The sequence below is a fragment of the Anabrus simplex genome, chromosome 7 (assembly GCF_040414725.1).
Source record: "Anabrus simplex isolate iqAnaSimp1 chromosome 7, ASM4041472v1, whole genome shotgun sequence".
Lineage (NCBI taxonomy): Eukaryota > Metazoa > Arthropoda > Insecta > Orthoptera > Tettigoniidae > Anabrus > Anabrus simplex.
Genome location: NC_090271.1, coordinates 179,075,166 through 179,089,503, shown reverse-complemented (window position 1 = coordinate 179,089,503; position 14,338 = coordinate 179,075,166). Strand labels below are relative to the sequence as shown.

The following is a 14,338-nucleotide window of genomic DNA, read 5'->3' as shown; positions in this document are numbered from 1 at the left end:
AAGTAAACTGATGTTCTCATCCCGAGGTGGTCGTGGTGGTGCTGCTGCTGCTCTTTTCAGGCACACCCCCCAATGGAGGGGTACCATTTCAACCACATTCCAGCCCTCCTGCCATTTTAAATTTTCTGACAGTACCGGGAATCGAACCCGGGCCTCCGAGAACGGCAGCTAATAATGCCAACCGTATGATACAGAGGCGGATACAGTTTACAATGAGGATGTATGTATGTATTAAAATGTAATTAGCAACTTGTAAAATTATTAAAGTATTCTTATTTCAGAAAACTGCAGTTAAATTTGCTGAGCAATCCCCTGAAGACTATGAACTCCAGATAAAGGAACTTCAGAGACAGCTAAAGGAAGCCCAAGCGAGAAATTCCCCAGAAGTAAGGCCGTCTACTTATTATTTTTATACATTGCATGTTACAATATCTTTCCAGTGTAATATCCACCTAAATGAAGCACATCTCAGTATCATATATCTTCTTACAAATCCCTGGCTCTTCTACAGAGAGAGAGAACACATGCTTGGAATGGGCGTTGAAGTAAAATATAGAAGGGGACATCCTTCAACTTAGATTCCCACAATTAAATTTATTGGAGCTTATTTGTTCATGTGATTATATAGGTATTTTTTTTTGAATTACTGTTTCTAACATTACTGTGGTTTGTAAGTCACAATTATCCATATCACATACATATATCACTATACATGAACTCCCTGACCTGAAATACCATGTATTGGATTTTTTTCTTCAGTAAATCTGAAAGAGAAGGTCCAAATTTCTTATGAAAAGACAAAGTATATGGAAGTGTCTAGATAAGGTTTCAACAGTCAACCTTTAATCACCAAATATGGAAATATCGCTCAAGTAAACAAATTTAAGTATCTAGGTGAAATCATTAAACCAGCAGGGTTAAATCAGCAAGCTAACAAAGAACTGCAGAACTTCAAAGAGTATACAAAATACTTGGAACAGATACAATAAAATAACTATATCAAAAAAGACAAAATTACAACATTATTCAACAGAATTTAAAACAGAAGCACTTTACACTTCTGAAGCTATTATAATTCATGGCAAATCTCGAGTAAAGAAACAAGAAAGAAAAATCCTCAGGAAAATCTTAGGACCAAAATGAGAAAATGCAATCCGGATGAAAAATAAATCATATGAAATCTATCAAGTTACAGAAAAAAATCACAAATGCCATCAGGAAACAGTGATTACTATTTTATGGTCACTTAGATAATAACAGGCTCACAAAGAAAATTTTAAACTTAGCCTTATCCATGAAAAATCACAATAATTGGCTAAAAGAAATCAGTGAAGACCTAAATGAAATTGGCATTAATGAAGATACCATCCAAGATAGAATAAAATTCAGAACTTTAATTCACAAACACAAATTTTCTGTAAATCCCACCTGTCTAAATACAGGATATCATATGTTATCAATTTCATTTCTGTATTGATGGTTCAACAGTTCACAGTTGTAGCTTTGGGGTTCTCCACGTAATCAATACTTGTATAGTGTTAATTATATGTATTTACATTTAAAAGTACATTATGAGTGCAGGACTAGTCTCGATCCTCTGTTGGGATCATTTTCAGCTGCTAAATGCACCATGAACAAACTCGTGAACTCGTGAACAAACTCAGATATGTGATGAGGATGTTAACATGTGTTATTATCATCATAATTTAGAACTGTACATATCTTAAATAGTGTAATACACTGACTGACAGAGCAAATGCAACACCAAGAAGGAGTGGTTCGAAAGGAATGAAAGTTGGGGAAAAAACAGAGACGGTACGGACGAATAATTGATGTTTATTTCAAACCGATATGCAGGTTACACAATGCGCACGGCATCGACTCAGTAGGATGTAGGACTACCGCCAGCGGCGATGCACGCAGAAACACGTCGAGGTACAGAGTCAATAAGAGTGCGGATGGTGTCCTGAGGGATGGTTCTCCATTCTCTGTCAACCATTTGCCACAGTTGGTCGTCCGTACGAGGCTGGGGCAGAGTTTGCAAACGCGTCCAATGAGATCCCACACGTGTTCGATTGGTGAGAGATCCGGAGAGTACGCTGGCCACGGAAGCATCTGTACACCTCGTAGAGCCTGTTGGGAGATGCGAGCAGTGTGTGGGCGGGCATTATCCTGCTGAAACAGAGCATTGGGCAGCCCCTGAAGGTACGGGAGTGCCACCGGCCGCAGCACATGCTGCACGTAGCGGTGGGCATTTAACGTGCCTTGAATACGCACTAGAAGTGACGTGGAATCATACGCAATAGCGCCCCAAACCATGATGCCGTGTTGTCTAGCGGTAGGGCGCTCCACAGTTACTGCCGGATTTGACCTTTCTCCACGCCGACGCCACACTCGTCTGCGGTGACTATCACTGACAGAACAGAAGCGTGACTCATCGGAGAACACGACGTTCCACCATTCCCTCATCCAAGTCTCTCTAGCCCGGCACCATGCCAGGCGTGCACGTCAATAGTAGTCTTCTGAGCGGACGCCGGGAGTGCAGGCCTCCTTCAACCAATCGACGGGAAATTGTTCTGGTCGATATTGGAACAGCCAGGGTGTCTTGCACATGCTGAAGAATGGCGGTTGACGTGGCGTGCGGGGCTGCCACCGCTTGGCGGCGGATGCGCCGATCCTCGCGTGCTGACGTCACTCGGGCTGCGCCTGGACCCCTCGTACGTGCCACATGTCCCTGCGCCAACCATCTTCGCCACAGGCGCTGCACCGTGGACACATCCCTATGGGTATCGGCTGCGATTTGACGAAGCGACCAACCTGCCCTTCTCAGCCCGATCACCATACCCCTCGTAAAGTCGTCTGTCTGCTGGAACTGCCTCCGTTGACGGCGGCCTGGCATTCTTAGCTATACACGTGTCCTGTGGCACACGACAACACGTTCTACAATGACTGTCGGCTGAGAAATCACGGTACGAAGTGGGCCATTCGCCAACGCCATGTCCCATTTATCGTTCGCTACGTGCGCAGCACAGCGGCGCATTTCACATCATGAGCATACCTCAGTGACGTCAGTCTACCCTGCAATTGGCATAAAGTTCTGACCACTCCTTCTTGGTGTTGCATTTGCTCTGTCAGTCAGTGTATTTTTAATTTAATGTATTGCTATCTTGATATATTTACGTTCATAATACATGTAGCAGCTGAAGATGATCCAAACAAAGGATCAAAATTAGTCCTGCACTCATAATGTACTTTTAAATGTAAATACATATAATTAACACTATATAAATATTGATTAAGTGGAGAACCCCAAACCTACAAATGTGAACTAAATACAGGATGGACTGAACAACGTAAAAAGGAACACAGTGAGAGGATGAAGGGATATTAGGAAGAGAAGAAGATAACACAAAAAAGTGCTAATAAGTTCAAACGCACTCTTTATTTGGGCATAATGAATCAAAAAAAGAAAGACGTCTGCCTGATGGTTAACAATTTCAATTTTGAAACCCTGCTTGCATGTAAACAACAGATAAAGTAATGAAATATTGTTCATATGAAATAATTAGGAGACTGATCATTTTGATTCCCTAATAAGGGTGCTATCAGGGGGATTCAGCTGGAGTTTTCATTTAAACTAAAATTAATATAGATATAGTGTTTCTTGGAGTCTATAATATGTTCATGAAAATGTTTTTTCTTTCTAAAGTTTTATTTATCTGTGAATTTTGTACATTACCATGTGATGAGAGCTCCTCATTGCCCTGAAAATTTTGTTTTTCAACCTATATCTGCTCTATAAACTCTAGAGAACATTAAAAATAGTACTTGTGAATTTAGTTGTTATTTGATCATTAGCTCATAAACAGCAATACATCAGGATGTTTTTTCAGAAATGTGACTGTACACATAGAGAAGTCTTTTATAAATAGTATAAGGGTGATTCAGAAAATAAAGAATGTTTGCGCGTACAGATTCTACAGCTGGGTTGTTGCAGCCAGTATCGCTTGAGCTGTGTTGGCTGTAATAATCCCACTGACTGTCAGTTTCTGTCAGTTGTTTTTTTTTTTTTTTTTAATAATGCTGAAAATGTTAAAGTTTTTTACTGTAGTACTAGAAATTTAAAAAACTAGGTATGTTCGATACATGTGGAAACATCTGTAAATAAACAAAGGAGAAAGGACATTCCAAAACCTCAACATGGAAAATAATGTCAAACAAAGTCTCCAACAATCACTCGTATAGTAAATACTAGCTTATGTACCCGTGCTTCGCTACGGAATTCTACATTGTATACAGAATTCTAGGTTAGGTAGTGTACACTTTGTGAGCAAGATTGTATTAAATTGCATAGCTCTTAACTTTACCCTAGAAACGCGATGGGGCAGTCACCAAACGTATTTTCTCGTATGAAGACTGGGTTAGGAAATTTTCATTGTAATGGTAGGCCCTCTTGCAGTCACAATCAGGTTGGGAGTTTTCATTATAATGGCAGACACTTACTCTCCACTTGCCTTTTTACATCCTCAGAAAGACTGTCTTAGTGGCTTTCCCAACTGAAATGAACATATGTCATTACAATGATATCAGTAAGAATGGCGCGATTAAAAGCAATGCTTTCATGTGAAATACTCGATCAAATGAAAAACCACACATTTTCTCACTTTTAACGAACAGTGTACTACGCTGCTGATCTAACAGTCCAAAGTTTCGGAGCTGGAATGACCAAGCCGCAGACAGCCGTGATCCGTGAACACTCTTCATCCTTTTTCAGCGAGGTGGGGGGGGGGGGTGTCGAATAGTGGAGAGTCCCAGGGCAAAAATTTGCCCTTTCACTAATCTGTTTCCTAGGCGGTGGAAACATTTATCTGACCTGGAGGCAAATTTTTCCTGCAATCCAGAGGAGAAACCCCCTCTTCACTGCTAATTTGGAAAAAAAATGAATGTAGAATTTAATAAAAGTGAATAGGAAGATGCTTTTCTTAAGAAATGGCTCTTTTCAGGGTTCAATTTGGTTTGTTTAGTGAATTGTGATGTTATAATTTTGAATAGGCCTACTACTACTACTACCAGGCACTACTACTACTACTACTACTACTACTTTAGCCTCTGCCTTAAGTGTGCATACTGCTCTTTCGAAACAGTGTGTCAGAGTTAGGGATCGAAAAGCTGGAACACTATGATGAACCAGTGTGTTACGTAGCAGCAGTATCAGAAAGTGTATGAGCCAGAAGAATGGCATGCTAAAGAAGAAAGTTTTCTGACTCCCAGCTATTTCCCGCCAATATTCATGCAGGCTGTTATACTTGGTACGCAGCAGTAATCCCATGTTCAGGAGTTAGTGGCCGCATAACAAAAAGAACAACGCAACAATGGTCAATGTAATGTTATTTTGATCAATGTTACGCGCTTTCGATATTGTAGGCCTTCACATTTAGTTGTTTTCTTCTGACTCTAAAATACCACACTTATCATAGTCGGTACGGTAAAACTGTATAAAACATAAATGATCGGAAATTGTATTCTCCATAATTTTTGTTATGTAACTTAGTACTTTTCGATAGGAGCAATAACATAGGTATTTAAGAATTAAATTTTAGGCACCTTCCCCTAAACTACAATTTCATCCAGGGTGAATAAAATTGTTTATAGCTTAGACTGTAGTTTCTTATTCCCCGACTCTAGATACCGATTTTTCATTAAATTCTGTTAACCCCTTTTCTCATGGCTCGGAGTTGATATGGAATTACCAACAAAAATATAAATTCATGAATATCTGTGTTATCATAGCCGGTATGGTAAAAATGTATGATATAAATGATCAGAAATTTAATTCTATATAACTTTAGTTACGTAGTATTTATCGATAGGACCATGAATAATATAAATTTTTGAGAATTAAATTTTAGGCTTTCCCCTAAACTACCATTTCACTCACAGTTATGAATTTCATTGGTTCCGTATTGAAGTGGGATTACAGTAAAATTAAATTCTTTCAAGGTCCACCTATTCAATACAATGATGTTTTATTGTGATTTAATCACATGTCAAATAGTCAAATGGTACTAGTTTCGGCATCTGTGTGCCATCATCAGCCTTGAGTACAAATTAAAACAAGATATACATTCCTAAAACATCCAAAACACATTTTAACTCATTATAAAATAACATACAATTAATGTGGTGATACATGAAATACAATAAAATTATAATACAATTGGTGTGATATAAAATTCTTAAAATTCTGGCTGTTCGTTACATAATTCAGTCTGTGTGCATCCGGGCTCAGTAATTTTTTTTTTGCAGTTGTATGCTGTCTATGTGAATGACATTCGTTCCTGTAGATATTAGGTGGTTCAAGGGAAGTTTACTTTAATCATATAAGATCGTGATGTAATTAGAGATGAATTCCCACTTCAATTTGAACCTGAAGGAGAAATAGCCAAGTTAGACGTTGGAAGCAATGTGTGGAAGTTACTAGAAACATTAACATCGTTGAATGATGGCTCACCTTGAGCAGCATGTAAACGTGTTGTTACACAGACGGAGCCGGACAAAGTGTGTGGGCAACGGTAAAGGAGGCGAGGGGAAGGCGAGGGGAAGGAAGGAGGCGGAGCTCTTGTAGGGGAATGGAACTAAGGCAGGGCGGAAGAATGGGGTAGAGGGGGTAATTGACGGGAGTGTGTATTCCGGATTACTTGGAAAATCAAACTGTTTTTCGATAGTTTGGTATTTTTAAGCCAATCGATTAAAAGGTCGAAAAGAATATTGCGTTTCTCGTAAATCTCATTTAAATTGTAATTGGGGTTAAAATATTGGTCGCAGTTGATGTAATAACTTTCAATTATATTCATTATGGGTCCCTTGTTTACTGTTTGAAGAACTTCCATATCTTGTTCAATGTCAGTAAATTTGTGATTAGTGTCATGCATATGTATACCCATGGCGGAGAACTTATTGTGTCTCATCGCGTTGACGTGTTCCGAATATCTAATCATAAAGTTGCGTCCTGTTTGACCTATGTAGGAGCTGTTGCATTCATTGCATTTTAGTCTATATATTCCAGATTTGGAGTAGATACTGGGGGTATTGATTGATGCAGAGTTGTGTAAAATTTCGGAGGTTCTATTGTTAGTTTTGAAGAAAATTCTTACATTGTGTTTTCGGAAAAGGTTGGTGATTTTGTGGACGTCATTATTATAAGTGAAGGTGGTTGAGATAGGAGTTTTTTCTTTTTCTTTTATGAGTTTGGTTTTAGGCCGGTACCTATATTTATTTATTATTTGTTCTATAAACTGCCTGTTGTACCCATTGAACTTGGCAATTGCCCTTATGGTATTAAGTTCGTTTCTTTGCCATGGGTATGGCGAAGGCTCGATATACCATGCTATTGTATGCTGCACGTTTGTGCATTATGGGATGTATGGAATCTTTGTGTATAGTGTTAGCAGTTTGTGTAGGTTTCCTGTATATTTTGTAAGACAGGCCAGATGTATTTCTAATAATGGTTATATCTAGAAAATTGATTGCTTTATTGGTTTCTGACTCTAGTGTGAATTTAATGTATGGGTCAATACCATTCAAGTCTTGAAGAGTGGATTCCGCGTTCTTGATTGATTCATCCATAATGACGAATGTGTCGTCTACATATCTAGCCCACATGATAATATTTGGAAAATTGTTGTTATTGATTTTTGTATGTTCTAAGTTATCTAAATAAATATTAGCCAATATTCCTGATGAAGGTGATCCCATCACCAGTCCATTCTGTTGATATATAATTTTGTCGAAAACAAAGAAGTTATTGTTGATGACCAAATTTAGAAGCTGAATGAAATCTTGTATTTCTAGTTTGCTAAGAGAACTATGTTTACTTAGATTATTTTAAATGATTTTTGGAAGTTTAGAAATTGGTATGCTCGGGTACATATTTTCTATATCAAAGGAGTGGAGGGAGTAATTAGGTTGTAGGTTTAATACCTTTAATTTCTCAATCAGTTCAGTAGTGTTTTTAATGGATTTGTTGGAGAGAAAGTGATAATTTTTTGTTAGGAAATTTTGAATGAATTGGGATGCTTTGTAGAGTGGACTGGGTCTGCAGTTGATAATGGGTCAGATAGGAATATTAGGTTTGTGAATTTTTGGAAGGGCTTTGACTGTAGGAAGGCCTGGATTCATGGTTATCAGTTTAGATTTTTTCATAGTCTGTAAAAAGAAAAGTTAAGTTCTTTAAATTTTGCTTTAGTTGCCTCTGGATTTTTTGGGTAGGATCTTTCTTGATTATTTTAAATGTGTTGTTGTTGAAAAATTCTTTAGTTTTGGATACATAATCAGTTTTATTCATTAAGACAGTAGCTTTACCTTTATCTGCCTTTGTAATTATTAAGTCATTATGTTTTATTTTACTTTTAAGTTCTGTGATTTGTTTGTGTTCAGAGGTAAATTTGTCGTCATTAGAGTTAGTGGAAATAGTTTTCCTACTTACGTTTTTAGCTGTGCCTATCTTATCTAGTTTTCTTTTTATTTCAAATCTAATTTCGTCTTGTTTCTCAAAGGCATTTTGTTTATTGTAGCTTCTGATTCTATAATCATGTTAGTCATTATGTTTATTTTATTCATGTTAGGCCAGTTTTGGTTAGGGCCTTTTGATAAGACAGCGATTTCTTCTTTATTAAAGTTTACATTGGAAAGGTTAACTACAGGGGGATGAAATTTTATATCACACCAATTGTATCATAATTTTATCGTATTTCATGTATCACCACATTAATTGTATGTTATTTTATAATGAGTTAAAATGTGTTTTGGATGTTTTAGGAATGTATATCTTGTTTTAATTTGTACTCAAGGCTGATGATGGCACATAGATGCCGAAACTAGTACCATTTGACTATTTGACATGTGATTAAATCACAATAAAACGTCATTGTATTGAATAGGCGGACCTTGAAAGAATTTAATTTTACTGTACCATTTCACTCAGTGTGAATAAAATGATTTATAGTCTAGATTGTAGTGGCATTACCACTCATCTGGATGATCCTATCACTCACATATTTGATATCTGTCTGTGTGTCTATATCTTTATGAAGGAGGAAGCCAACTCCATTTTTGCACCACAGACAGGATGTACCACCAGAAGAGAAAGAGCAATTCCTTATCAAACTTGAGGAACAAATAACAGAGGAGATCACAATCATTATGGGTGATCTGAATGCCCAAGTTGGTAAAGAAAGACTAGACTGTGAAAACATCGTTGACCCCCAGGGCTATGGTAACAGGAACTCTGAAGGAGAGAACCTGATTGATTTCTGTGTGCGAAACAACTTAACCATCCAGAACACATGGTATCAGAAGAGGGACAGCCATAAAATAATGAGATTCAGCTGGGATGGAAAGCTCAAGACTATGATCAACTTCATCATCACTGATAGGAAAGCGGGTCAGTATGTTACAGATGTTGAAGTCATACCCAGCGAGTACCTATATAGCAACCATCGGCTAATAATCGCTGACCTAAAAGATGTTCGTGTGCCAAAAATTAAACAAAAGAAAATGCCAAAGATTAAGACATGGCTGTTGAAGGACATGGAGAAGAAAGGAAACTATGAAGCGAGGATAACAGCTAAATTACCCAAAACTGAGAAAGGGGGAGTAGAAGAAGAATGGTCCTTATTCAAAAAAACCTGTGTAAAAGAAGCCACGGAAATTTGTGGAAAAACAAGTAGCACACCAAAAGCGAAGGAAACACGTTGGTGCAATGACCAAGTGAAGACAGCAGTAAAAGATAGAAGTATACTGAAAAGAAAATTAGACCTTGAAAAACAGAAAACAGGTGATAGACAAAATGAATTAGAAATTGAACATCTAGTACAGGAGTACCAGAAAAAGAAACTGGCTGTAAAAAGACTGATCCAGAAAGAAAAGGAAAAGTACTGGGATGACTTTACTACAAGGATAGAGGAAGACTGTCAAAGTAGTAGGAAACTACTATACAAAATAGTAAAAAGTAAAAGAAAGAATGTATAAACATCCTTGCACTGGAAACAGATGATGGTAGCTTAATACAAACAGAGGAAGGGATCAGGGATGAAATGAAGAAGTACTTCAACATGCTGTTAAATGCAGATGGAGGCAACACCAACCACCAATGATTGTAGTGTAGATGAAGCCAAAAATAACATTAACATGGCTTGAGGTAGAAACAACACTAAAGAGCATGCGAAATGGGAAGTCCCCAGGCTTTGATGATCTCAGCTCAGACATGATAACCCTTTCAGTCCTGAAAGAAAACTGGCGGTGTGAATTTTTGTTTGTACGTCAAAAACTGACTAAAATGCTCTTAAATACATATATTTTTAGTTTATTTTACAATATTAAAATAAACATCTGAGAAAAAGCACCCACACAATTGTGCATGTCAGGACTTAATTCACTACTTACAAAAATGAAAAATTACCTCAATGCATGTGAATATACATATGTACATGATAAAATGTTCTATTTTACAGTGGGAAATAATTTAAAACAATTAAATCTTTGTTCAAACATAAGTAAATATTACATTTTCTACACTGAAGATGAGTTTTGGTTTTATGCCCTTTTGGCAGCAGCAACCTATCATCGGATCTGAAAGAAAACCGGAGGTGTGAATTTTCATTTGTACGTCAAAAACTTACTAAAGGCTCTCAGATACATGTTTTTACAGTTTATTTTACAACATGAGAACTTTCAGCTAAAAAACAGAACCCACACATTTGTGCGTGTCAGGATATGATTCACTACTTACAAAAAATAAAAAATAAGAAAAATCAGCTCAGTACATGTGAATATACACATGTACATGATGAAATGTTCTATTTTACAGTGTGGAACAATGTATTTTAAACAATTAAAATCTTATACATTACATTTCTCATGTAGAGTAAGAGTTCTGCCTTCACAGTCTTTTGGTGGCAGCACCCAGCACTCTTGCGTGCATTGCCTGCAGGGAAACCTAGCCCGCACACTTGTGCGTATCAACATTCAAAACCTATTGGTATCACGTACGATGTTGTAAGTTTACAATTTACATTCACTAAACAATTTACACACTTCAGTCATTATATTCTGATATTCAGTATAGCTTCTAGATTAATATGAATGCAATAAGTAAATATTTATTTTAGACATTACTGCTTCCCGCCATCTTGCCAATGAACTGTATTTTTAAACTCTTCTTCCTGCCCCCTTGTGGTCAAGTGCTAAATAAAAACAACTGAAATACATGCTACGTGTCCCGCACAAGCACTGCAGTCCAGTCTAGCGCCAAGAAAACATCAAATAAGCTCAGAGATAAATAAAATACGAACCCGCACAATTGTGCGTACGCGGTCTGAAAGGGATAAAGGCAGCTGGAATACCAGGGTTGAATTGGCTATATAGAGTGTTATCAGTGATATGGGAGAGTAACAAAATTCTAGAAGATTGGAGTAAAGGAGTCATCATCTCACTGTTCAAAACGGGCAATCAACGGAAATGTGGAAATTACAGAGGCATCATGCTGTTGTCACACTCACTGAAGTTGCTCGAAAAGATCATAGAAATGAGACTTAGGAAGATAGTGAAACCTTTGCTTGAGGAAGAACAACACGGATTCAGGAAAGGTCGAAGTACTGTGGATCTTATCTTTGCAGTAAAGGTGCTGACAGAAAAGTACTGGTTATATGGAAGAAATCTTGTGATTGCATTTATGGACATTGAAAAAGCATATGATAGTGTTCCTCAAAACAAGATGGGAATGTCTAGAAACGTAAAGGTACCAAAGTACCGTTACTTAATTGACAAAGTCATGATGCTATACCAGAAGTGCTACAGCTGTGTCCAGATAGGCAACGGACAATCCAATTGGTTTGAAACAAACAGAGGTGTCCAACAAGGAAGTGCTCTGTCACCACTCCTGTTTGTAATAGTAATAGACAAGGTCATAAAATCTATCAAGAAAATGGACAGTGAACCAAATGCCCTGGTATTTGCTGATGATGTGCTTTTACGTGATGGGGAGAGACAGAAGCGGAAGTTCAGAAGAAACTTAATGAATGGAACAACACATTCAAAAATTTTGGACTGAAGATGAACAAAACAAAGATAGTGGAAATGACCATCAACAGGGAAGGAACAAGCTCAAATATATTTCTGGAAGGAGCAAAAATCGAATCAGCTTCTCACTTCAAGTACCTTGGAAGCACCATCTCGAAAGACAACACTGTTAGGCAGGAAATACTCAGTGGGACACAGAAAGCATCAAACTTCTACAATCAAGTCAGAAATCTTCTCTTTGGCTGCAAAATACCGCAAAAAGCGAAAACAATCATATATCACATTTATTTCGTACCAATCCTCACGTACGGTTTAGAGACATGTACCCTACTAAACAAAGACTTCAGTAGAATCCAAGCAACTGAAATGAGATTCATTAGAACCATGAACCAAAGCTACCAGAAAGGACAATACCAGAAATGAAGTTAATAGGAAAGTAGCTGATATTGAGGTTCCTATTACCAGTGTCATAAAGAAATGCAGACTTCAGTGGTATGGGCACATAATGAGATAGAACAGGGAAAGATCTCCCAGAAAATATTTTGACCTTAATCTCGTAGGAAGAAGACCACAAGGATGACCAAGAAAACTTTGGATAGACACTGTAAGATCAGATGTGGAGGAGAGGGGATACAGATGGGAGGATGTACTGGATCAGATGTATGAAGACAGAAGGAGATGGCGTGCGCTTGTACACCACACCCAGGAAACTGGAGTTGGGAAATGATGATGATGGTTGTAGTGGCTCATCCCCCGACTTAACATACCGATTTTCATTAAACTCTCTTCAGCTGTTTTCTCGTGACGCACGTACGTACGTATGTACATACAGACAAACAGACAAAAAGAAATTACGGAAAGTAAAAAGTGCATTTCCCTGTTACTGTGGACATGACCAATAAAGAAATACCATTATTTTCAAATTCTAAGCAATATACAGACAAAACTCTTATTATATATATAGATTATATGTAGAAATGATAGAATATATAGATTAATATATATTGAATTCGTTATAATTGTACAAGTACAGATGCTGGATAAGTTTAACTCCTTCACTGCAGCATTTCCTTCTTATAACACATAATTAAATGCAGGAATTTTTAAAATGTCAAAAAGTGGTTATTTATGTGTTGTAAGACTTAGCGTACAATATAAAACTTACAAATTCCAACAATTCATTGCCTGTGGACCAACCTTTGTTCCTTGGTTTAATAAAAAATGTTTTCTCGGTCAGTTGAATGATGGGAATGTAAATTTTCGTTTCCAAACAAAGGTTTTAGTTTTAGAAAAATAATGTAATATTTTTAAATATAACTTTTAGTGCCTAAAACTTTCAGTGACCTTAAAATTTACTGTTGTATAATGCCGTACTAAGCGAAAAAACTGTAACTCCACATTTTCTAAAAAATGAGGTTTATGCGCCTACTGAATCTTGCTAGCACAACCGATTTGTGCATATGCAAATAATGGCGTAAGTGGCACATTTTCATGCAAAATTCATAATTGTTTAAAAAAGCGTAAGACCCAAATTGATATCAAATGGTAGCAAATAAGCAGTAAATTCACATAAAAAGCTGAAATAACATAAGTACATCAGTTGCCTGGAGGTACAATGTCTTCGCTTCCTATCGAACTTGAATTGGCCGACCACCGTATGTCCAATATGAAGTAAAAGCATGGTAACTCTCACTGACAGTTAAATTCTTACATTCTTAGATAAACTCATTATAGGCTTTACCATCGTAACACTATAACAGGGACTAAATCGATGTAAAAATGTATTATATCAACTAACAGGAAATAGATATATCTGCATCGATTCATTAATATTCACCTGTAGCACAGCAGTAATTCGCTGAAAGTAAGCATAGTTTTCTACAAAAAAAAAAAAAAAAAAAAAAAAAAACATGGCACTACAGCCTTTGAAGGGCCTTGGCCTACCAAGCGACCGCTGCTCAGTCCGAAGGCCTGCAGATTGCGAGGTGTCGTGTGGTCAGCACGACAAATCCTCTCGGCTGTTATTGTTGGCTTTCTAGACCGGGGCCACTATCTCACCGTCAGATAGCCCCTCAGTTCTAATCACGAATACTGAGTGGACCTCGAGCCAGCACTCAGGTCCAGGTAAAAATCCCTGACCTGGTCAGGTATCGAACCCGGGGCCTCTGGGTAAGAGGCAGGCACGCTACCCCTACACCATGGGGCCGGCATAGTTTTCTACAGCATACATAATTGATAATTAGCTGATCAATGCTGCCGA

General features: G+C 37.6%; 1 protein-coding gene across 5 annotated transcripts in view; it reads left to right on the top strand.

The window, feature by feature from the left end:
* The window catches only part of LOC136877770 (paramyosin), a 652,246-nt gene that overhangs the window by 529,575 nt on the left and 108,333 nt on the right, over positions 1 to 14,338 (top strand). For 4 of the 5 annotated variants that reach the window (XM_068228645.1, XM_068228647.1, XM_068228644.1 and 1 more), the window contains one exon: positions 282 to 386. In XM_068228645.1, the coding sequence (XP_068084746.1) occupies positions 282 to 386 (105 nt within the window). Of the gene's footprint in view, positions 1 to 279; positions 387 to 14,338 lie in introns of all 5 variants that reach the window. The other variant, XR_011018593.1, reaches the window with a different exon arrangement.